This window comes from Leopardus geoffroyi (genome assembly GCF_018350155.1).
Source record: "Leopardus geoffroyi isolate Oge1 chromosome D3 unlocalized genomic scaffold, O.geoffroyi_Oge1_pat1.0 chrD3_random_Un_scaffold_64, whole genome shotgun sequence".
NCBI lineage: Eukaryota > Metazoa > Chordata > Mammalia > Carnivora > Felidae > Leopardus > Leopardus geoffroyi.
In genome coordinates, this window is record NW_025543567.1 from 19,676 (window position 1) to 41,599 (window position 21,924).

The following is a 21,924-nucleotide window of genomic DNA, read 5'->3' on the forward strand; positions in this document are numbered from 1 at the left end:
TTGCAGGGGCTCTCCATACACAGAAGTGTCTTCTGTCAAGTAGCACAACCCAAAGGCCCTGTTTGCTGTTTGGACTTACACCCAGGATTGTGTGGGCAGAAACCTTTTTGTTTTTAATTTTTTTAAACTTTTATTCATTTTTAAGATACAGAGAGAGACAGAGTGTGAAGGGGGAGGGGCAGAGCGAGGGAGATACAGAATCTAAAGCAGGCTCCAGGCTCTGAGCTGTCAGCCCAGAGCCCGATGCAGGGCTCAAACCCATGAGCCATGAGATCATGACCTGAGCTGAAGTTGGAGGTTTAACTGACTGAGCCACCAAGGTGCCCCAACTTTGTTTTTAACTTTTTTTTTAATGTTTATTCATTTCTGAGAAACAGAGTGTGAACAGGGGAGGGGCCGAGAGAGAGGGAGACACAGACTCTGAAGCAGGCTCCAGGCTCCAAGCCAATGCAGGGCTCGAACCCACGAACAGTGAGATCATGACCTGAGCCGAAGTTGGACGCTTAACCTACTGAGCCACCCAGGCACCCCTGGGCAGAAAACTATTTTTTCTTTAATTTAAAAAAAATTTTTTTTTACATTTATTTATTTTTGATAGAGACAGAGCACAAGTGGGGGAGGGGCCGAGTGAGAGGGAGACACAGAATCTGAAGCAGGCTCCAGGCTCCAAGCCAATGCAGGGCTCGAACCCACGAACAGTGAGATCATGACCTGAGCCGAAGTTGGACGCTTAACCTGCTGAGCCACCCAGACACCCCTGGGCAGAAAACTATTTTTTCTTTAATTTAAAAAAAAAATTTTTTTTTACATTTATTTATTTTTGATAGAGAGAGACAGAGCACAAGTGGGGGAGGGGCAGAGAGAGAAGGAGACACAGAATCTGAAGCAGGCTCCAGGCTCCGAGCTGTCAGCACAGAGCCCGACGCGGGGCTCGAACTCACAAACCGCGAGATCATGACTTGAGCGGAAGTCGGACACTTAACCGACTGAGCCACCCAGGTGCCCCTGGGCAGAAAACTTTTAATGTTGATATTTTGGAGAGGCATTGAGCCAAATGATTGCCAAGTACCTCCCACTCCTCCTCCAGCTCAGATCAGTGGGACTCCATCTTTCATCATTATCTTTTCCTCTGAGAACAGGCATAGCATAGGCGCATCAATATTTGCTTCCAACTGAGCCTGTACTTCCCAGGTCACTACTGAGGGGGCTAGAAACTTCCCCAGCCTTGGATTCTCAACCCCCCATCTATCCAGTGAGAGAGAAAAAGCTAAGGGTCAGAAACATGGTGGTTAGCCTATAGGATGTGGAGGTGCCCAGGGACTCTGGCATCTCTTTGGGGACCAAGAGACAACAAAGATAAGGGGTATGGTCCTTGTCTGAGGAGCTTCAGTACCTCTTCTCTTGTCCCAGCCAGCGCCCCCTCGTGTACAACCAGGGTCATAACTCCCCAGCTAGGTTTCCTCATGTCCATGAGGAAATATCACCGAAGAGTGGCTATTTGGGCTCTGGAGTCAGGCCGGACTTGGCTCAGATCTCAGCCCTGCTGTGTGGAACAGCTGAAACTCCCATACCCTGCTGATGGCCCAACCACTTGACAATCTAGTTTAGAAGTGTTTTCTGACCTACCCCTTACCATGTGACCCAGCAGTTCTGGTCTAGGAAGTTGTTAAAACCTGTCAAATGAAATTAAAAGCTCAGCTCTTGCTCCTTCCCAGTTGAGCGATCTTGGACAACTTCGCCTTCCTGAACCTCAGTTTGTTCATCCGGTGTAAAATGGGGATGTGGTCATGGAACCTCCGAATAGGTGTACAGGAAGGAGTCGATGAGAAAATGCATGTAATACCCTTAGCAGGGAGACTGGAACCCAGAAAGGCCTCTCAGTCATGGGACTGTTGGTGTTAAGTTTACACAGATCCAAAGGGACTGTGGCCACAGAGATCCTCTTTGTTGGTGTGTGGTGGTAGCTGGAAAGTTGTTTTGTCTACTGGGCACCCTAGGGTATTCACCATTCACTCTGAATATTCTCGGAGCATCTTGCAGAAGTAAAGAAAACCCAGGCGCTGTCCAGTTCAGCACCTCTTGGGGGAGACAGGAGAAAACAGGCAACCGCAACCTGTATGATGGGTACAATGTGGAAGCCCAGGGAAGGACCTTCTGGCCAAGACTCGCCCGTGAGGGACTCAGCAGAGGCTGCTCAGAGGCTCTGAAAATGTTTGTGCACTCAGCTGCCCTCCAAGGATGTTCGCTCCATGGACCCTGGCGAGGCTGACTCTGGTACACATAGACCAGTGCAGGAAGGTCCCTTAGGAAGCTTCTGTTCCAACTTCCTCATGTTGCAGCTAAGGAAACTGAGGCCCAGAGAGGAGAAAGGACTGAGTCAGTATAATTGGTAAAGTGGGATTTGAAGTTTGACCTTGAAGCCTGTGTTGGTTCAGGTCCTCCAAGAAGCAGACCCAGACAGAATTAGACATGCAGCAGAGACTTAACGTGAGCGGAACCTGTGAAGGATGAAAGGGAAGAGCAGGAAGAGGCAGGCAGAATATTCAGAAGCTGGTTGACCCCTGTGAATGGGGAGGGGAAAGAAGGAAGAGAGAGTCTTATATGCTGCAGTTCTTAGCATGTTCAACCAGCTCAGCTGGGAGCCCCTGGGCTAAAGTTGACCATCAGAGGAGCCCCCCATCCCGCAGGAATAGGCCTACGCTGGTGCCCCCATGTGCCCGGGCCTGCTTGAGAGCTGCCCAAGAGAAGCATGGTCTTGGCACAAACATGACGGTGGATCTGGAGAGGTGGCCTCTGAAGCTGTTGGTCAGCTCTGGTCCCCACAGCAAGATCTTAAGGACACCCAAGCAGTGCATTCCCCTGACTGCCACAAAGCCCCAGTTCCTGTGAGCCCCACCTCCATGGTGTTCTGAGGGGAAAAGTGATCTGTTTCAATACAGCAGTAGGCTTTGATCTGAAAATGGAAAGAATAAAGTATGTAAGCACAGAGACCATGAGCCAAGTACTTTTTTCTGTATGAGCATTGTGTTGAGCCCTTCAAATATGTGATTCCATTTAACTGTCACAGCCGCACTGTGTGGTGGGTAATTATCATCCCCCGTTTTACAGAGGAGGAAACTGAGGCCCATAGAAGCCTTCACATCACACTGCTGGGACCTATGGGGTCAAAGCTGTTGAGTGGCTCTTCTAACCCCTCGGATGCATGGTGGTTTGGTGTTGGGGTCTGAGTCAAGATACTTAGATACCTGTGACAGAAAACTAAACTCAAGTGGACTTGGGCATTGAGCCGAAACATTCTGGACAGTGGCTTCAGGCATGGCTGGATCCAGGGACTCAAATGATGGGGGCCTGAACTCTCCATCTCTTGGTTCTGCTTTCCTGACTGTCGACTCCATCGTCAGGCAGGCTTTTTCTTGCCATGGTTCCCTATGTTTCCAGACTTTTATCATCTCTGCTCCTACTCTCCTAGCAGAAAGGAGCATCCTTTTCCCAGTTTATTCTAACATAAATCCAACAACTGAGTCTCATTCATTCTGCTTGGGTCATGGGGCCATCCCTGAACCAATCACTTTGGCTGGAACAGTAGAATGTGCGGATCGGCCAGGCCTGGATCACATGGCTATTCCTGGAATCCTGGCATAGAGGGTGGGTGGAGTCAGCCTCAGCCACATGGATGGGGGCAAGGGAAGTGTGTTCCTCAGAAAATTGGGGTACTGGGACCAGAAGAAGGCGAGGTAGATTTGGGGAAGTCTTGAATACAGATGTTGGGGACAGATGGGTCCTAGTGAAAAGGGTTAGCAAGGGTGTGGACTTCTGGCTTCATGGGCCCTTCCCCATGATGAAGTGAGCAGGCATCCTGTGGAACTAACCATCCCTCCCCTTCCAGCGTCTACTGGGACTATGCTATGACCATCCGCCTGGAGGAGATTGTATACCTGCACTGCCACCAGCAAGGTAGGGACTGTTGGGGGAGCACGGGGTGGGGGTGTTCCTTCTGGCTCCCCTGCCTGCTCCCACCTCCTCATTACCTGTGCAACCTCAAACAAGTGATTTCACCTCTCTGAGACTCGGTTTCCCCATCTGTGAAATGGAATCATCACAGCATCTAGTCATGGCATTGTTGTAAAGATCAAATGACATAGGTTCAGGACTTAGCATCAAACCCACGGTGTTAGCTGCTGACACTTAATGGAGCCCTTGTGATGTGCCCAGCAGGGCTCTAAACAGGTTGGCACAAAGTCACACAGCCTGTAAGCTCCAGAGTTTGGACTCAAACCTGGAGCTCAAAGAAGGTACACTCAGAACAAGCAGAGGGCTATCCTGTTGTAGAAAGCAAGGGATCTGGACTCTACCAAGGCATGACACATTAATCTTATTTAAAACCTTTTTAATGTTTATTTATTTTTTGAGGGGTGGGTGCAGAGAGAGAGAAGGAGACACAGAATCCAAAGCAGGCTCCAGGCTCTGAGCTGTCAGCACAGAGCCCGATGCAGGGCTCGAAGTCATGAACCATGAGATCATGCCCTGAGCCAAAGTCGGACACTTAACCACCTGAGCCACCCAGCTGCCCCACATTAAGCTTAGTCAATGAGACAGACCTGGGTTCAGATCCAGACTCTACTGTGCGACCCAGAGCAAGTCATGTACGCTCTCTGAGCCTTAGTTTCATCATTTGTAAAATAGGCAATAATAGATAGACCTTCTAGGGGTATTTTGGGTATTCCAATAACACACTGCCTTTCATGTGCTGTGCTTATATACAGTAAGTGCTCAATACATGCTAGCAAGTCACTACTGCCCTGAGAAGGGGTAGGTCTGAAAGCCTCCATACAAAAATAGGTCAGGTTGATGCATAGAGGGCACTTGAGGGACATGGGGTGTTTCCCCTTGGTGGGTGATTTCAGGGGGGGCGACCACATTCTCCTGGACCATATCCCATAGTTCCCAGTCTGCAGCAGTGGCGGGTGGGATGGGAGGGGCTCTGGGGAGGTAAAAACTTCCCCTGACCTTCTGCCCAGGCCTTTCCCAGAGCCTTGGACCAGGTCCACGGGTCTGGCTTGGCATGCCCAGGGCAATGTGTTTGCCGGGAGGACCCCCATCCCATGCCCCATAGTGACTTTCTGCCGGGTCTCCTCTGGCTGGGTCGCGGTGGCAGTGGACAGCGGTGGGACAGTGGTGTTGGTCAGCCAGGACGGGATCCAGAGGCCGCCGTTCCGCTTCCCCAAGGGGGGGCACCTCCTGCAGTTCCTCTCGTGCCTGGAAAATGGGCTGCTCCCTCACGGGCAGCTGGACCCTCCACTCTGGTCTCAGCGGGGGAAGGTGAGTGACCGTGGGGGCCCCAGGGAGGCTGGGATGGGGGCGGGGGTCAGCCGTGGGGAGTGGTCATTCTTTTTTTTTTTTTAATTTTTTTAACGTTTTATTTATTTTTGAGAGAGTGTAAGCAAAGGAGGGACAGAGAGAGAGGGGGACAGAAGATCCAAAGCGGGCCCTGCACGGACAGCAGCAAGCCTGATGTGGGTCTCAGACTCACCAACTGCAAGATCATGACCTGAGCCAAAGTCAGATGGTCAACTGACTGAGCCACCCAGGCACCCCAGGGTGGTCGTTCTTGCCCATGACTCCTTACCTGGCTTTGTGGGCTCATGCACACCCCACTGAGACCCTCAGGCCGTGCACAGACTGTGGGGACAGATGTATCCCAAGGGCTATGCATTGGGATTGTGCTTTCAGGGCAAAGTATTTCCCAAATTGCGCAAGCGAAGCCCTCAGGGTTCTGCCGAGTCCACGTCTTCGGACAAGGAAGATGACGAGGCCACAGATTACGTGTTCAGGATCATCTATCCCGGCATGCAGTCTGAATTCGGTAAGCTTCCCAGTCTCTGGGCCCCCGAGATCTAACCTGTTAGCTGAACGTGAAAATAACTCCAGGTGTTTGGGGCTTGTGGACAGGTGGTCTGGGTTCTGGGGCCAGTGGGGGGGCGGGCAGGGACTTGAAACCAGGAAGTTAGTATCTTGGTTTCCCCCCAGTGAGAACCACGCACTACTGAGCTTAATAAAGGTGAACCTGGAGCAGGAATTACCACGAGGTAGTGAGTGGGCTCTGGAATCCTGGTTGAATTGGGGCAAGTCACTTCACCCTTCTGTGCCTTGGTCTCCTTATCTGTAAGATGGGGACGTTAACATAGCACCTGCATCATCGGGCCCTTGTGGGGACTAAGTTAGAGAAGGCCCTTGGCACAGAACACGTCCATGCTAGCTGCTGTAATGTGGTTGTTGGTATTTTATTTCACTCTACTGTTGTCAGGATTCAGTGAGATAATGAGGTGATCAATGTAAAGTCCCTGGAATCAAGTCTCACACACAGTAGGGCTTCAATACATGATGGTCAAAAACAGCAAAGGCGGGAAGCAAAGCACCAGGCCCTGGCACACGAGACGCTAATATATGTCTGCCACTTGGGACAGTGACTGCCGTGACATAGATGCTTGGTTCGTAGAGACTGTTACCATTAAGGTCGTCTTTACCACGGAGGTGTTATTTGGATCAAATGAACTGATATTTGGAAAGTTCTCAGAGGCCTGGCTTTTATTTTATTTTATTTTATTAAAATTTTAATATTTATTTATTTATTGACAGAGAGAGAGAGAGGGAGAGAGAGGGAGCTGGGGAAGGGCAGAGAGGGAGAGAGAGAATCCCAACCAGGCTCTGAGCTCTCAGTGCAGAGCCTGATGCAAGGCTCGAACTCAAGAACCGTGAAATCACCACCTGAGCTGAAACCAAGAGTCGGATGCTCAACCGACTGAGCCACCGAGGTGCCCCAGAGTCCCAGCATTTATTAAGCACCATGTGGATGTCTTGTTTCAGCAACTCAGTATTAAGCTGTAGTGCTTTCTGTCAACCCCGTTTTATTTTACCCTTGGTGGTCCTGTTGTTCCACTTGATGGATAATGGCTCTGAGCCTACCTTTGCTATCGTGCCAGGTCGCTTCACGCTCTGGCTTTCGTCCACCACTCAATGGGGTCTGGGGATGTGGGGCAGGCTTGGTGGTAAGGTCTTATATTGCTCAGGTTGGTTTCTCATCTTCACCCATATATTCATTCCTTCATGGTCAGTTAGGACCAAAGCCTCGTGTTTCTGCATCACTAGGAGCCTGAGAGTGTCCTGAAGTGTTCATTACTACATCCGTTCCTACCCCGGTTCGGGGTCTGGAGCCGTCCCAGCCTGTCAGCGGTACCAGGCTCATACAGCACCCCCAAGAGCCGAATGATCAGAGGGGCCAGATGCCCCCTGTCTGCCTTCCCGGGAAGCCCTGTCTCTGCTCCCCAGAGAGGCTCATCCAACATATAGTTTGTAGGCTCTGCTGGGAGCCAGGCTGGGTGCCGGAGGTCTTACTTGCTTGGGAAGTGTCCATGTTAGCGTGTTGGGGCTCTCCGTGTGCCAGCAGAACAGACGCTGGCAGTGCCCACCCACACCCCTCCTTGAGGGCTCTCCTGTCGACTCCCATCCTAGTGTCTCTCTGCCTGAGGGTCCCTTCTGCCTGTGGGTGGGGGTGGGCTAGAGGTGTCCAGGAACCAGGATCCTCCCTGGAGCAGCCTTCAGCCAACGACTGGCAGGAATTAGTGTATAAACGCCCCGGCTCCTTCACCCCCCCACCCCGGTAAGAAAGCTCTGACATGCGTGTCTGCATGTCTCCCAGAGCGCCCCCTCCCCCCCAGGAGATCAAGCACCAGTTGCCCATAGTGGTAACCTGAGCAGTAACCAGCCCTTTGCTCTGCCTTCTCGTGTCACTTCGCCTACCCATGCTTCTTGGAAACATCTCCCAGATAGACTCCCGGCACTTGAATTCTCATCTGCCTGTGAGGAAACCCCAGTGAACTCAGTTTATTTAGATCAAAGCTTCTCACTCATAGCGCTGCCGATGTTGTAGATGGAATAATTCTTGGAGGGGGGGTGTCATGTGCCTTGTAGGATGTTGAGTGCCATCCCTGGTCTCCCGCTACTAACGGCCAAGCAGCAAATCTGCCCCCTCCCCCACCACCAAGCTGCGACAACCGGAAATGTCCCCAGACGTTGCTGAGTGTCATCTGGGAGCAAAAGGGCCCTTGGCTGAGTAAAGCACACATCACTTCATTCACCTCTCTGCCACTGCAGCATGGCCAAGTGACTTGCCCTCTCCAGGCCTCATTTCCTTGTCTGTAGAATGGGGAGACATTCTACAGACCCTCCCCACCCAGGGTCATATTCTGAGGAGTCAGTGTGATGATGTATCAGGCACCTAACGCAATGCTAATCCTCACCACGGCCCTCCTAGGCAGATGCCACTGTCTTCACCATCGCCTGCTTTTCAGAAGAGGAAGCTGAAGCACAGAAAGGTTAAGAAACTGGTCCAGAGCCACACAACTAATCCTCGGCGTGGTTGGGATTTGAACCCAGGTGTCCTGGCTCCAGAGCTTGTACCTCTCACAACCACTCCATGCAGATTGTTTTTGACCAGGATCGGTTGACACTGTGGTTTCACCCCCTTCATGCCCAAGCTCAGTCAGATTCAGCCCACGTGGAAATGGTGCCCCCTGCTTGGTTGATTTTCTCAGGGGCCTGAGCCCCAGAGCTATGGTTTTCACCTTTGAGGACAATGAAGTCCCTTCTGAAGAAGTGCCTAAATCAGAAATGGGCAGACTCCTTCCTGTGGTCCAAATTCGGCCCACTGCCTGTTTTTGTAAATAAAGTTTTATCGGAACACGGTCACACGCATTCACAGACAGCGTGTCCATGGCTGCTTTCACACCACAGCAGCAGAGTGAGATCATTGTAACCAAGACTGTAGGCCCACAATGCCAAAAATATTTACATGTCTGGCCCTCTATAGAAAAAGTTTGCAGATGCCTGCCTTCAATAATAAGGGAGAAGAGTTTTGCCCTGTGGGCAGGATGATGTGGCCATAGATGGTTCTAAAGCCCCTTTCAGTGTCTTCTTGCCTCCGTCTCGTGGTCCTTGTGCACAGAGGAGGCAGAGACCAGTTCTGAAACATTGAGCCCGTTTCGGAGTCAGAAGAGGGCCTTTCCATTCTCCTGTGTTGCTGAGACTGTCTATGCCGTCTGTGATGGCAGGCGTGAGCCACGCATGCCTCCCGAGCGCTTGAAATGCGTCTAGTTCGGATGGAGCTGTGCCTTAAGTGTCAAATACACACTGCATTCTGAAGACTTACAACAACCAACAGAAATATAAAATATCTCCTCAGTAATTTTATATCGATTGCACGTTAAAATGGTAACATTACAGATATACTGAGTTAAACAGAAGTTATTGTTGAAATTGATTTCATCTGGTCCCCCCCCCCCCCTTTAGTGCAGCTTCTAGAAACTTCTGAAGTAAGCATGTGTCTTAGGTTGGATTCCTGTTGAACAGAGCTGGTCTAGGGCAGGGTTTCTCAGCCTCGGCACTGTTGATATTTTGGGCTGAATAATTGTGTATTTGGTGGGGTGGAGGTGGGGGGTCTGGTGCATTATCCCTGTCGTCTACCCACTAGATAGATGCCAGCAGCATCTAGCAAATTCCCAGGTCGTGACAACCCAAAATGTCTCCAGACATCGCCAGATGGCGTCAAGGTGCCAAAATTGCCCCAGTGGACAGCTGCTGGTCTAGAGCAAGGGTGGTGTCGGGGGAATGTCGGTTGAGAGAGTATTCAGTAGGACCTCGGGGTCTGACACCCTGGGTTGGAATCCCAGCCCCACCGTTTGCTAGCTGGATGGTCTTGGGCATGCTGCTTCCATGCTCCGTGACTCAGTTCCCGAATCTGCAAAAGGGGATAGTGGTAGTACTTGCACTCAGTAGGTGATAGCTGTTGTTGGCGGAAAGAGAGGGGGACCTCAGTCAGAAAGGAATGTTACGCCAGTTACCACCCGCTGGGGCTGGGGCTGGGGCTCATTCCGAGCCTCAGTTTCCCCTTCTGCAGAATGGGAGAAGAGAGGCCTCCCTCACGGGGCGATTGAGGACGATAGGGCAATCCTGTGCCTGCACAGCAGCTGGCACATAGTAGGCACTTTATAAACACGGAGCTGTGTGGAGCAGGGCAGGGGAGAGGTTCAGCCCTGAAGAATTGGCTCTTCGCCTGTGTCAGTGTTCTGCCCACCGCGGACATTCTGTTTCACTGGTGCTTTCTGTTTTGTGTCTCAAGTTGCTCCCGACCGCTTGGGCAGCACTCCCCCAGTCTCCGTGAGCCCTGCCTGGACGGTGGTTCCTGCCGGCCGGTCGGTGCTAGTGGTGGCCAGGGGCAGTCAGTGGGCACGAGCCAGATGGGACGCCACCTTCCCCATGCCGGGTCCGAAGCAGCAGCCCCCCAGTAACGTCTGGGCTACTCCCACCCTGGGGCTGGGTGCCGGCCACCTCTGCCATGTTGTCATTTGAGTCTTGGTCCCAACGAGGGAAGCGGGAGACAGACCGATGCCCTCACGCTGTCCAGCCTCCCCAGTGCGGGATGTCAGGGGTTCCATGGTGAAGGGATCCATTGGTGATGCCTGTGGAGTGCGACGGGCTGGGGTGCAGGCAGCCTTGCCACAGCTTGCTGAAATCGATCAGGGAAGCAGAGAACTGGGGACACTTTTCTAGAACATTTTACAGGGGCTCACTGTGCTTTCTTGGCCAGCTCATCTGTGAGTCAGCTTGGGGAAGAGCTTTCTATGTGACATTGTGAAGACACCTTTCTATACTGTCAGTGGGTAGGGCTGGGCCCTGTCGGCTACTGAGCGCTGATGACAAGTAGCGTGGGCTCGGCAACCATTCCCCTCCCCCCGACCTTGCAGCCCAAAGGAAGAGGCCAGGGATTACCGGTCATCCTTGAGGAGGCGTGGCTGGTGGGGTCGATGTGAACCCTTCTTAATCTCCTAGGCAAACTAGGGCCCACAGGCCGGAGCCAGCCTCATTTTGTGCAGCCCATGAGCTAAGAATGGTTTCCACATATTTTTATTAATCGATAAAAATCAAAAGAGTAATATTTGTGACATGTGAAAATGATCTGAAATTCAGGTTTCAATGTCCATAAATAAAGTTTTATTGGAACACACCCGGGCTCATGTCTTTGCATCTTGAGCATGGCTATTTTTGCATTCTGAAGGCAGAGTTGAGTGGCTGTGATCGCAGCCAAATGGTTCATAATCCCTAAAATGTTGACTGCCTGGTCCTTGACGGAAAATGTTTACCGAGCCCTGTCCTTGAGAAAATAAGCTCCTGTCTGGAGCTGTCACGAAGCCAGGAAATTAACGACAGAAATTGTAACGCATGTGTCACTGTCGTGTTGGTCCTGCAGCCCCGCAGATGCCACGGTTTCCATGGAGCTGGGAAAGGAGGCAGTGAGGGAAAATCTAAGTGCTGTATCCTGGGAGCACTTGATCAGGACTCCCCAGTATCCAAGTGTTAGGAGATCAGTCATGCTCTCTTGGTTCTCGAATGTGGCTGCTGTTATCAAAATTGTTTTTGGTATACAGACTTAAGGGCTCTCTCTCTAGCAGGTTTTAAATCAGTAGATCGGGGTGGGACACTGGCATGTGGCTTTTCAGCAAGCGTGATGCTGGGTGGCGGTCGCCAGCCTGCTTGAGACCCGTTGATGGAACAGCTGTATGGCTCAGGCTGATGGACAGTGCCGACAACCTCATCAGCGGGGCCTCCGCTGGGTCCCTTGCCCTTGGGTGCCCTGCCTCATCTGTTGAGTTAGGCTCCCTTCTGCCTCCCTGCTAGAGATTGTCTCTCCCAGAGAGTCTACCCCAGACTGGGACTCAGGATCATCAGCCTTGCCCAGAAACCCCCAGCAGGCCCCTCTTCCTTCTTGTCAGTCTCCTATAAGGACAGCTGAATGACAACATGGTGAGGCTTGGCCTCCTGCTGTGGTACTGGGTCTATTTTCTTGGCTCTTGGCGTGTGCTCTCTCTCTCTGTCTCTGTCTCTCTTTCTATCCTCACTCTCCCCCCCCCACCCCGCCTTCTTCCTTTTTCTTCCTTTCTTTACTTCCCATCTGGTAAGGGCCCCAAATCTTGCTGGTGGCTTTCATTGGATCAGGTGGGCTCAAAGGCCATTATCTGGGTCAGATAATGATTGGGGTCGCTGTTTCTGGCTGTCACATTCAGAGTCTTTCCCTATCCCTGTGCCGGCCTAGGGGCGAGCTGCTTGCTTCGGGGTAAGGTTTCCGTGACCCACATAGATTTAACTGGGGCTCTTGCCCCATCCCCTCTATCCACCACAGCCCCCCAGGACCTGATGGATGTCTCCGTGAGCAACCTACCGCCCTTATGGCAACCCAGCCCCCGGAAATCCTCCTGCTCATCCTGTTCACAGAGTGGCTCCGCTGATGGTGGCTCAACCAATGGCTGCAACCATGAGAGGTATGAGGGGCTTACGCCATGGGTCGAGGGAATGGAAAGATTTGCAGAAGATTTGTAGGCACCTGTTTGTTGCCCAGCGCTGAATTCAGAAGAGAGATGTAGGCTACGGAATCACTCAGGTCTGGGTCAAAGGCTAGCCTTGTGAAGTCCTAGCTAGCGGAGCTTCCTTACATGTATCGGTCAGGATAAACAAGGTTATGTTGCAGTAACAAACAGTCCTGCTATCTCAGTGGCTTCTTACAGCAAAGGCTTTTTATCATGCGTACTATGTGTCTGTCCTGGGTCAGCTCGGGGCTCTGCTTGCTGCCCATTAAAGGGCCCGGTGACACCAAATATTACTTAATGCCAAGCACACATGCCTCAGTTTGCTCCTCCACAGAATGGGGATACAAATGCCTGGTAACCTGAGCAAGTCTGCACCCGACCAACCTGAGGGTACAGTGAGGGTTATTTTCGTGTTTAATGCCTCCCTGCGTGTAACTGGAGGACGTTAACCATGCCTCCTTCCTGTCTCCCTGGGTTTTGCTGGGTGGCCCCCAGGAGGTCCTGAGAAAAATATGCAACTATTCCTCCATCCTGTTCTCTGCAAGCATGCACAATACTCCCTTCAGCAGTCCTCGATTTCCCCAACACTGCTGGGGCCTTACTCCCCTCTCCTCTTGCAGCCAAAACAGCCCCCAAACCCCCCCCCCCCCACCCCACGCAAGGAGGAGCTCTGAGGCATCACCTCTGCAATCAGCCAGACTCTGAATCGCAGTTTGGCTCAGTTTGGTTCAGCTGGGCCACTTGAGAAGTGAGAACTCTTGGTGCAAGTCACTGAAAAACCACTTCAGACTAGTTCAAATACGAAAGGAAATCGCAACAGGATGGAGAAGTCCAGAGGCGTGGTGACTTCAGGCATGGTTGGCTCCAGATGCTCAAAACAGAAATCTCTCTGTTTCTTCAACTCTTGCCTCTGGTTGCCTCTGTGGTGGTTTCATTCTCAGGCAGGCCTTTCCTATGGAGTGGCAAGAATGGATCCCAGCAGCCACTGTCCTATATCCCTCTGGCTTAGGAGCTTGAACAGAGAAAAATGGGTCTGTTTGCCTGTAGTTCCAACAAAAGTCTCAGGGCTCATTCTCATTGGCTCAGGTTGGATCACGTGACCACCTCTTATTCAAGGACGGTGATTCCAACCTGAGTCAGGTACTGGGTAGAATCAGCCTCATCCAAACCGCAGGTCCAGAGTGTTGGGGAGGCAGTGACCCCAAAGACTAGGGGAAGTGGCAATGATGCTGTATGGGTAGAAATAATAGTTCCCCCTCCTCCAGTCCCCTTAACTGACTGGTTTTAATCTGCTCCCTACAGGCAACAAGCTGTGCTTCCCCAGGGAACCTGGGCTCTGTGGGGTCTTTCCTAAGTGTCGTCTTTTCCTCCACCTGCAGGGCTCCCCTGAAGCTCCTCTGTGACAATATGAAGTACCAGATCCTTTCCAGAGCCTTCTATGGATGTGCGTATTGGCTTTACTTGCCATTGTGGTCTCTGGGGGCATTTATCAAATGCCTGTTGTATGTCAGCAGTGTGAGGGGAAGGTGCCTGGCTCTGGCACGTGAACCTCTGCTCCCCTATTTCCCGAATGTGTCTGTTTTTAGCGTAGTTACATGCACTTCTCTGAGCCTCATCTATAGATGGAGGATAAATTGTGTCTGTAGGTGCTGAGGGGGGACAGCAAACAACGGGGCTTCTCAGTGGCAGGGGTCTGGTTAGTCACCATCGCATCCCCAGTGCCCACCTTAGAGGGCTTGTTTTCAGGATTAAATGAGAAGCATATATAGAGCCCCTAACACCTAGCAGGACACGTCCTAGGTGCTCAATAAGAGTCGGTTCCCCTCACCTGTGGGCAGAAGAGTCAGGTGGTCTGATCCCTTTCCACGGAGTTAAAAATGAAAATTTAAATACAGGCATTCCGATGGTTTCTGTTTAACAAATGAGGAAACTAAGGCACAGGGAGGCAAGGTAACTTGTCCAAGGTCACACTGCTAATACATGACACAGCCAGAGCTCAAGCCTAACCCACTGACCACAAAGCCTGATTTTTTTTTTGTTTTTCATTCTGCTGTGATTCTTAGCACATTTTATTTCCCCAGCCTCCCAGCCTAGATGGGGGAGATAAAACACGTATTTTCAGGGATTCCAGAAAAGTGTTACTATGTCCTCCATGGCCTGCAGAATAGCAGCTCAGGCCATGTTCCCCCGCGCCTGGAGAGGCAGGGAGAACGTGAGCTCTCAGGATCAAGGTTTTTGCCTGTTCTGTTATCACCCATCCCCAGTGCCTGATGCAGGGCCTGGCTGGGAGCCAGGGGAGCGTGGACACATGTTTATGGAACCCAAATGGAAAAGCTTCCTGGAGAAAGGGTCGAGGGTCAAGATGAATCTTGAACAATGTTGTCGCGTGCCATGGCTCATCCCTGATGGTGGTTGAGAGCCCAAGTTCTGGCGCTGGGCAGCTGGGTTTCAGATTCCATCTCTGCACTTCCCGGTGATGTGACCTGGGCAGGTGACACGAGCAGTCTGTGCCTCAGTTTCTTCATCTGTAAGATGGATCTATAAGATGCCTCTTACAGATGTTGTTGTGAGAATTTAATGAGTTGCATTATGGGAGCTCTGGCAGCTCCCTGGCACGTAGTGTATGCGTGTGTCAGTGTTAGCCATCTCCTCCTCCCCTTCCTCCCCCTCCCCCCTGCCCCTCCTTCCCCTCCCCCACCTCCTCCCCTCATTTCTCCCCTCCCTCCCCTCCTCCTCCTTCCTCCCCTCCCCTTCCTTCCTCCTCTCCCTCCCTCCCTCCCTCCTCCTCCCCCCCTCCTCCTCCTCCCTCCCCTCCCTCTCCTCCTCCCCCTCTTTCTCCTCCTTTCTCCCCTCCCTCTCCTCCTCCCCCCTCCTCCTCCTTCCTCCCCTCCCTCTCCTCCTCCCCTTCCTCCTCCCTCTCCTCCCCCTCCTCCTGCCTCTCTTCACCCTCCTCCCCCTCCTTCCCCTTTTTGTAATCCTTCTCCTCCTCCTCCTCCTACTCCTCCTCTTCCTCCTCCTCCTCCTCCTCCTCATTGCTGGGAGGGGCGAGTCCTCAGGCTCCAGAAAGCCCAGGGTCCTCTCCAGGAGTTGATAGGGGACAGCCAAAGGGAGGGGGCATGGTCAGAGCAAACACAAGCTGTCATTTGCTGAGTGCCTCCTGTGTACCAGGCACTGTGCCCTCCAGGTGCCCAGGGTGGAGCGGACGAAGGGTGGCAGGTTGGCAGGCATTCGGTGAGAGTGCGGGGCCATCTTTGAAAGCAAACCAGGCGCATCTCCCAGGGCCTTCTTTATCTAGCTGCACTGTGAACAAGAGCTGCCCACCCCTGCCATTCTCTTTCTCTCTTGCTACGGATCGGAGGCACCCAGAGGCCTGGAGAGCATGTGGAGTCCCTGCCTCCTTCCTGCCTGCCCCTTGTCTTCCTCCTGCCCATGGATTAAATGCCTTGGCTTCCGGGAAGAGGAGGTAATGGCACCCTGGCCTGGGCTGAGAAAGGTGACCGACTTCCCTAGGCTCACAGAACTATTAAGCAGTCAAGCCAGCAAGTGACTTCACCCCTCCGAGCCTCGCCTTCCTCATCTGGAAGAGAAGGATGATGGGACTTTCTGCGTCATGAGGGTTCGCTAGGATTGCAGGGTGGGGCAGCGCTTCGAGATCCACGAGACAAGGCAAGGCAGGCTGGATGGTGGATGATGGCACTTTCCCTCCCTCCTTCCCTCGCCAGGGCTTGCCTACTGCAGACACCTGTCCACTGTGAGGACCCACCTGTCAGCCCTGGTCAATCACATGATCGTGTCTCCAGACTTGCCCTGTGATGCCGGACATGGGCTGACGGCCAGGATCTGGGAGCAGTACCTTCAGGATAGCACAGTAAGGCTTGGCCTGGCTCTGCCTGCAGTGGGGCAGAGCCCTTGGGGGGACTGTCTTGTCATCTGAGCAATGAACCCACCTGCTTGCGGGGACTCAAGGCGGCTGTGACACCTTAGGGGTGGTCGGCGTACCCCACCTGAAGGCCCCGCCCTTCTTGAGAGTGCTAAAACCCACAGCCCCCTTCTGCCCATGGGTGTGAGGATCCAGGAGGCTGGAGCGTGCGCGTCCTCTCCTGGAAGGAGTAAAGAATCTGTCACCAAGGATTTATTAAGCATCACACGTATGCACAGTGCTGCACGAGGTGCAGTAAGTCTCTTCCGCAGGAAGGTTGAAACTACTTAGCTACTTAGGAGGAAGGTAGCTAAGTCAGAGGAGGCAGCTGGGCCCAGAAAACCGCCCCCCAGCGTGCAGAACCCTTCCACTTGGCCTCACGACCCGAGAATCCTCCCATCAGATATTTCACCTGGAAACGCATCTCTAAGGTTTTCTTACTAGAAGGCAAACATCCCTGCAAGGAAGATGTTTATGTGTGAAAAAAGTTTCACAGTGAAATAGCTTGGGAAACGAGAGGGGTCAGCTTTTCTGTATCCTGCAGAACTTCCCAGAACCTTGGCTAGGCTGATAGGCTTATGGCTCTCAAGAAACTGGGTTGGGGGGAGGGGGAGGGGGGAGAGCATATGGAACAGTTTCTAAATGTTCCTAAATGAACTGTGAGATCATGACCTGAGCCAAAACGAAGAGTCGGACACTTCACCGACTGAGCCACCCTGGTGCCCCTGTAATTCTTATTTTTTTAAAAATGAGGTAACAAAAAAAATGAGGTGACATTGAGTTTGTATTTTAAGCAACAGCTTCATTTTATAGCAAAGATGTCTTCAGATCTCTAGGCGAAATGTTGAACGTTAGAACCTTCGCACTTCATTGATGAGTAGACCATACTTTATTCAGATCTTCCCCTAATGATAGACAGCTGGGCTCTTTCTCTTTTTATTTTTTTAAATTTTTTTTTAAACGTTTATTCATTCTTGAGAGAGTGTGAGCAGGGGAAGGGCAGAGAGAGAGAGGGAAACACAGAATCTGAAGCACGCTCTGAGCTGTCAGCACAGAGCCCGATGTGGGGCTCAAACCCATGAACCACGAGATCATGACCTGAGCTAAAGTCAGACGTTTAACTGACTGAGCCACTCAGGCGCCCCTGGGCTCTTTCTCTTTTTAAAAATTATTTCAAATAGGGCTTCAGTCGACATCTTTATAAGCACATATAATTCTTACTAGTGCTTTTATTTCGAGAGTAGATTCCTAGAAATAAAATTGATTGATATGCATTTAAAATTTAAATAGATGTGCCAGTTTACTTTCCCAAAAAGTCCTAGTGCTCATAATCCCGGCTGGCCTGGGAGAGTGCACATTTCCTGAGGAATTCAAAAGATTTGTAGACTTCTGGGCTCCACTCCAGCTTTACTGATTTAGCATCCCTGGGAGTGGAGCCCAAGAATTTCTGTTTTTTGAAAGTTCCCCAAATGCTTCTAGTGATCTTCCCAGTTTGGGAGGTGCTAGTCTAAGGACAAGTTGGTTGAAAAGATAGATTAGTCAGAAGTGAGTATCTTTTGTCTAACACTTTTGCAACAGTTTCGCAAACTGGCCATGTTTTTACCCTTCTTGGTTGCATTATTGCATTCGGGTGGACTGAGCTGCAGTAACCAATACAGTAACTACTTCAGTTGCTTGACATCATGGGGTGTATTTCTTGCTCACTCTTCAGTCCTCAGTGGGCGTTCCTGGTGGGTGGGCATCTGTCCTCCCTCCAGGGGCTCAAGAGTCTTTCATTCTTGTGGCCCCACCATCCTCCCGGGGGCCTCATAGTCATCTGCCTCCAGGCAGCGGAGCAGAAATACATAGTCTGAAGGGAATACACCTGCTTCTTCAAAGCTCTGGCCTGGAAATGGCTTGTATCACATCCTATCACATCCCATTGGCCAGAACCTAGTCACATGGCCACATCCAACTGCAAAGGAGGCTGGGAAATGGAGTCCAGCTGTGGGCCCCAGGACCCGAGCAGGTGGATTTTCAATGAAGCATTTACAGCCTCAGCCACAAATAGTTGTCTGATGTTTAAACTGCTTTGACAAGGCTGTCGGCAGAAGGTGAATTAAAATTTCCAACAGAGACAAAAGAGTGGCTGGTTTTGCCATTGTGGTGAGGTACATGTAAGACTAGCATTAAGATGGGAAATCTGTGGGGCTCTTGTCTGGCTTGGTTGGTAGACCATGGGGCTCTTGATCTCAAGGTCGTGAGCTTAAGCCCCATGCTGGGTGTAGAGCCTACTTAAAAATGTGAAATATGCTTGTAATTTTAGAATGTACAGTAAAGAGATGGGAGGAAACTGGACCTTGCTGCCCTTCAGAGTGGCTTTTCAAAAAGCAGTCATTGGCGTTTTACACACACACACACACACACACACACACACACACACATACACACAGATGGGACCTGCTGGTCCCCTCAGTGTGACTAATTATAACTGCAAAGCCTTTGCCTGAATATGAGTTTTTTTTTCGTTTGTTTTTTTTTTTTTTTTTAATTTTTTTTTTCAACGTTTATTTATTTTTGGGACAGAGAGAGACAGAGCATGAACGGGGGAGGGGCAGAGAGAGAGGGAGACACAGAATCGGAAACAGGCCCCAGGCTCCGAGCCATCAGCCCAGAGCCTGACGCGGGGCTCGAACTCACGGACCGCGAGATCGTGACCTGGCTGAAGTCGGACGCTTAACCGACTGCGCCACCCAGGCGCCCCTGAATATGAGTTTTAAAAAGAGGGCAAACCTATTTGACAATACAGCAAACAGTTGTTAAAGTTATCCTTGTGTGCACAGAAGTTACTAGTGCATGAAGAACCAGCTGGAAATGTTCATTTTGGATTGATTTGCTTTTAAACAATTTTCTCTGAGCTGAGTCAAGGTTAATAACTTTGAGATGGTATGGCCAAATAAACACAATGCACGAAATTGACTAAAAGCTAAGTACAAATGTTAATTCATTGTATACTGGCTTTTTTTTTTTTTTTTTTTGTAAAAATGGGGTCACACTAGATATATTCTCCACCTTGTTTTTTCCACTTAACAATATACATCGAACATCTTTTTTTTTTTTTTTAATAAACTTCTTTTTTTTTTTTTTTTTTTTTCAACGTTTATTTATTTTGGGGACAGAGAGAGACAGAGCATGAACGGGGGAGGGGCAGAGAGAGAGGGAGACACAGAATCGGAAACAGGCTCCAGGCTCCGAGCCATCAGCCCAGAGCCTGACGCGGGGCTCGAACTCACGGAACGCGAGATCGTGACCTGGCTGAAGTCGGACGCTTAGCCGACTGCGCCACCCAGGCGCCCCTACATCGAACATCTTTTTGTTGAAGTTCTCATGGATGCACCTTCTGCCCTTTTTACTCTCTGTTGGTATTCCTGTGTAGGGATGCCCCGTTCCCCACCCCCCCACCCCTGTCGGCAGGCAGTTGGGGGATTTCCAGGGTTTTGCTTTCTCATATGATGCCATGATGGATATCCCAGAACATACGGCTTTGTTTGTTCACACCATGATCTCTAAGGACCAGGTCTGAGAAGTGGGACTGTCAGGTCACAGAGCCCACCTTTCCTGTTGACCAGACCCTTTACTTCCTCCCGCCTACCACAGAGTTACGAGGAACAGGAGCTTCTACGCCTCATCTACTATGGAGGCATCCAGCCGGAGATCCGCAAGGCCGTGTGGCCCTTCCTCCTGGGCCACTACCAGTTCGGGATGACAGAAACAGAAAGGAAGGAGGTTGGTTACGCCTGATGGGCAGTGGGGTCTTTGGCAACAAAAGGAGCTGGGTACTGTGGGGATGGAGGTGCTCTGGTTCCACGTTGGACCAAGATGGCACAGGGGAACATGGGGGAGCCAGGAAGCTCCAGGGCAATGCTGCCTGGTAGAAATACAACACAAGCCACAGATGCCATTGTGTAAAATAAACTTTATTTTGAGAGAATTATAGATTCACGTACGGCTATAAGAAATAATACAGAAGGATTTATCTGATTTCTCCCAACGGTAGCATCTTACAAAACTATAATATCACAACCGGGGCATTGACATTTGTCTGTGTGTGTGTGTGTGTGTGTGTGTGTGTGTGTAGCTCTCCACATTTTATCACATGAGTAAGTTTGTGTATCACTCTCATGGTCAACAAACTGAACATTTCTGATGCTACCAGGGTCCTCCTGTTGCCCTTTTGTGGCCACAGCCTCTCCGTTCTCCCTGCCCGCCTAATAACACCTGACAACATTACCAGAACGTTCTTCGTTCCTGTAGTTTTGTCATTTCCAGAACATATATACATGGAAGCCTATAGTATATGGTATATAACCTTTTGGGATGAACTTTTTCACTCAGCACAATCCTCTGGCAGTCTATCCTTTTCATGGCCAAGTGTTCTATGGTGTTCCCATGGTATGGATGTTTGACGATCCACCTGTTGATGGATAGGTGGGTCGTTTCCCGGTTTGAGCTTTACAAATAAAGCTGCTGTGAACGTTCGTGTTTTCCCTTGAGCATAAGGTGTCATTAAACGTTCAAGATGACAGTTGCTGGGGCACATGGCGTGCTTGTTCAGTTTTGTAAGAGACTGCCAAGCTTCTGCAGTGGCTGCACCGTTTTATATTCCCACCAGCAGTATATGAGCGACCCACGCCTGCATCCTCACCGAGGTTTGGTCCTGTCACTATTTTTTATGTCGGCCACTCAGGCAAGGGGTAAATGACGCGTCATTGTGATTTTAGTTTGCATCTCCCAAATGACTGGTGATACTGCACGTTTTTGCATTGTATGCTTATTGCCATCTGTGTATCTTTGATGAAATGTCCGTTCGTGTCTTTTTTCTAAGTGAATCGTTTGGGTTTTTACTGTTGCACTTGGGAGCTCTTCATATGTTCTTGATACTTATTCCTTGCTGGCTGAATGGTTTGCAAATATTTTCTCCCCAGTCTGTCTTGTCTTTTCACCCTCTTTTGATTTTAGTAATTTTTTTAAGTTTATTTATTTATTTTTGGGAGAGAGAAAGAGAGAGCAAGCGAGCAAGGGGCAGAGAGAGGGAGAGAGAGAATCCCAAGCAGGCCTCACGCCGTCAGCACAGAGCCCGGCATGGGGCTCGAACCCACGAACCGTGAGATCATGCCCTGAGCCGAAGTCAGACGCTTAACTGACTGAGCCACCCAGGTGCCCCTTGTCTTTCATCCTCCTAATGAGATCTTGTACAGAGCAAATGTTGAAATTTTTGATGAGGTTCAGTTTATCAGTTTTTCCTCATATACATTGTGCTTTTGGTGTCAGGTTGAAGAACTTTATGTTTAGCCCTAGATCCCAGAGATTTTCTCCTATGTTTCTTTTCTCAAAGTTTTATCAAGTTCTGTAGTTGTACATTTTAAATTTAGGTCTGTGATCCGTGTTGAGCTCATTTTTGTATCCAGTGAGTGGTTTAGGTCAAGATTCATTTTTTGGCCTATGATGTCTGGTTGCTCCAGCGTGCACAGTTTGGTGGAAAGGCTGGCCTTCCTCTCTTGACTGGCTTTTGCGCCCTTGTCAGCACTCAGGTGGGCATATTAGCGTGGA

At 50.7% G+C, this 21,924-nt stretch overlaps 1 protein-coding gene across 11 annotated transcripts in view; it reads left to right on the forward strand.

Moving 5' to 3' along the window:
- The window catches only part of LOC123595702 (small G protein signaling modulator 1), a 62,184-nt gene that overhangs the window by 15,537 nt on the left and 24,723 nt on the right, over positions 1-21,924 (forward strand). For 9 of the 11 annotated variants that reach the window (XR_006711313.1, XM_045473364.1, XM_045473369.1 and 6 more), the window contains 8 exons: positions 3,887-3,954; positions 5,156-5,319; positions 5,731-5,863; positions 10,175-10,339; positions 12,233-12,371; positions 13,796-13,860; positions 16,139-16,284; positions 19,972-20,100. Coding sequence is in view for 10 of the 11 variants with exons in the window: in XM_045473364.1 (XP_045329320.1) it covers positions 3,887-3,954; positions 5,156-5,319; positions 5,731-5,863; positions 10,175-10,339; positions 12,233-12,371; positions 13,796-13,860; positions 16,139-16,284; positions 19,972-20,100 (1,009 nt within the window). In the remaining variant the exon portion in view is untranslated. The remainder of the gene's footprint in view (positions 1-3,886; positions 3,955-5,155; positions 5,320-5,730; positions 5,864-10,174; positions 10,340-12,232; positions 12,372-13,795; positions 13,861-16,138; positions 16,285-19,971; positions 20,101-21,924) is intronic. The other 2 variants (XM_045473367.1, XM_045473368.1) reach the window with 2 other exon arrangements.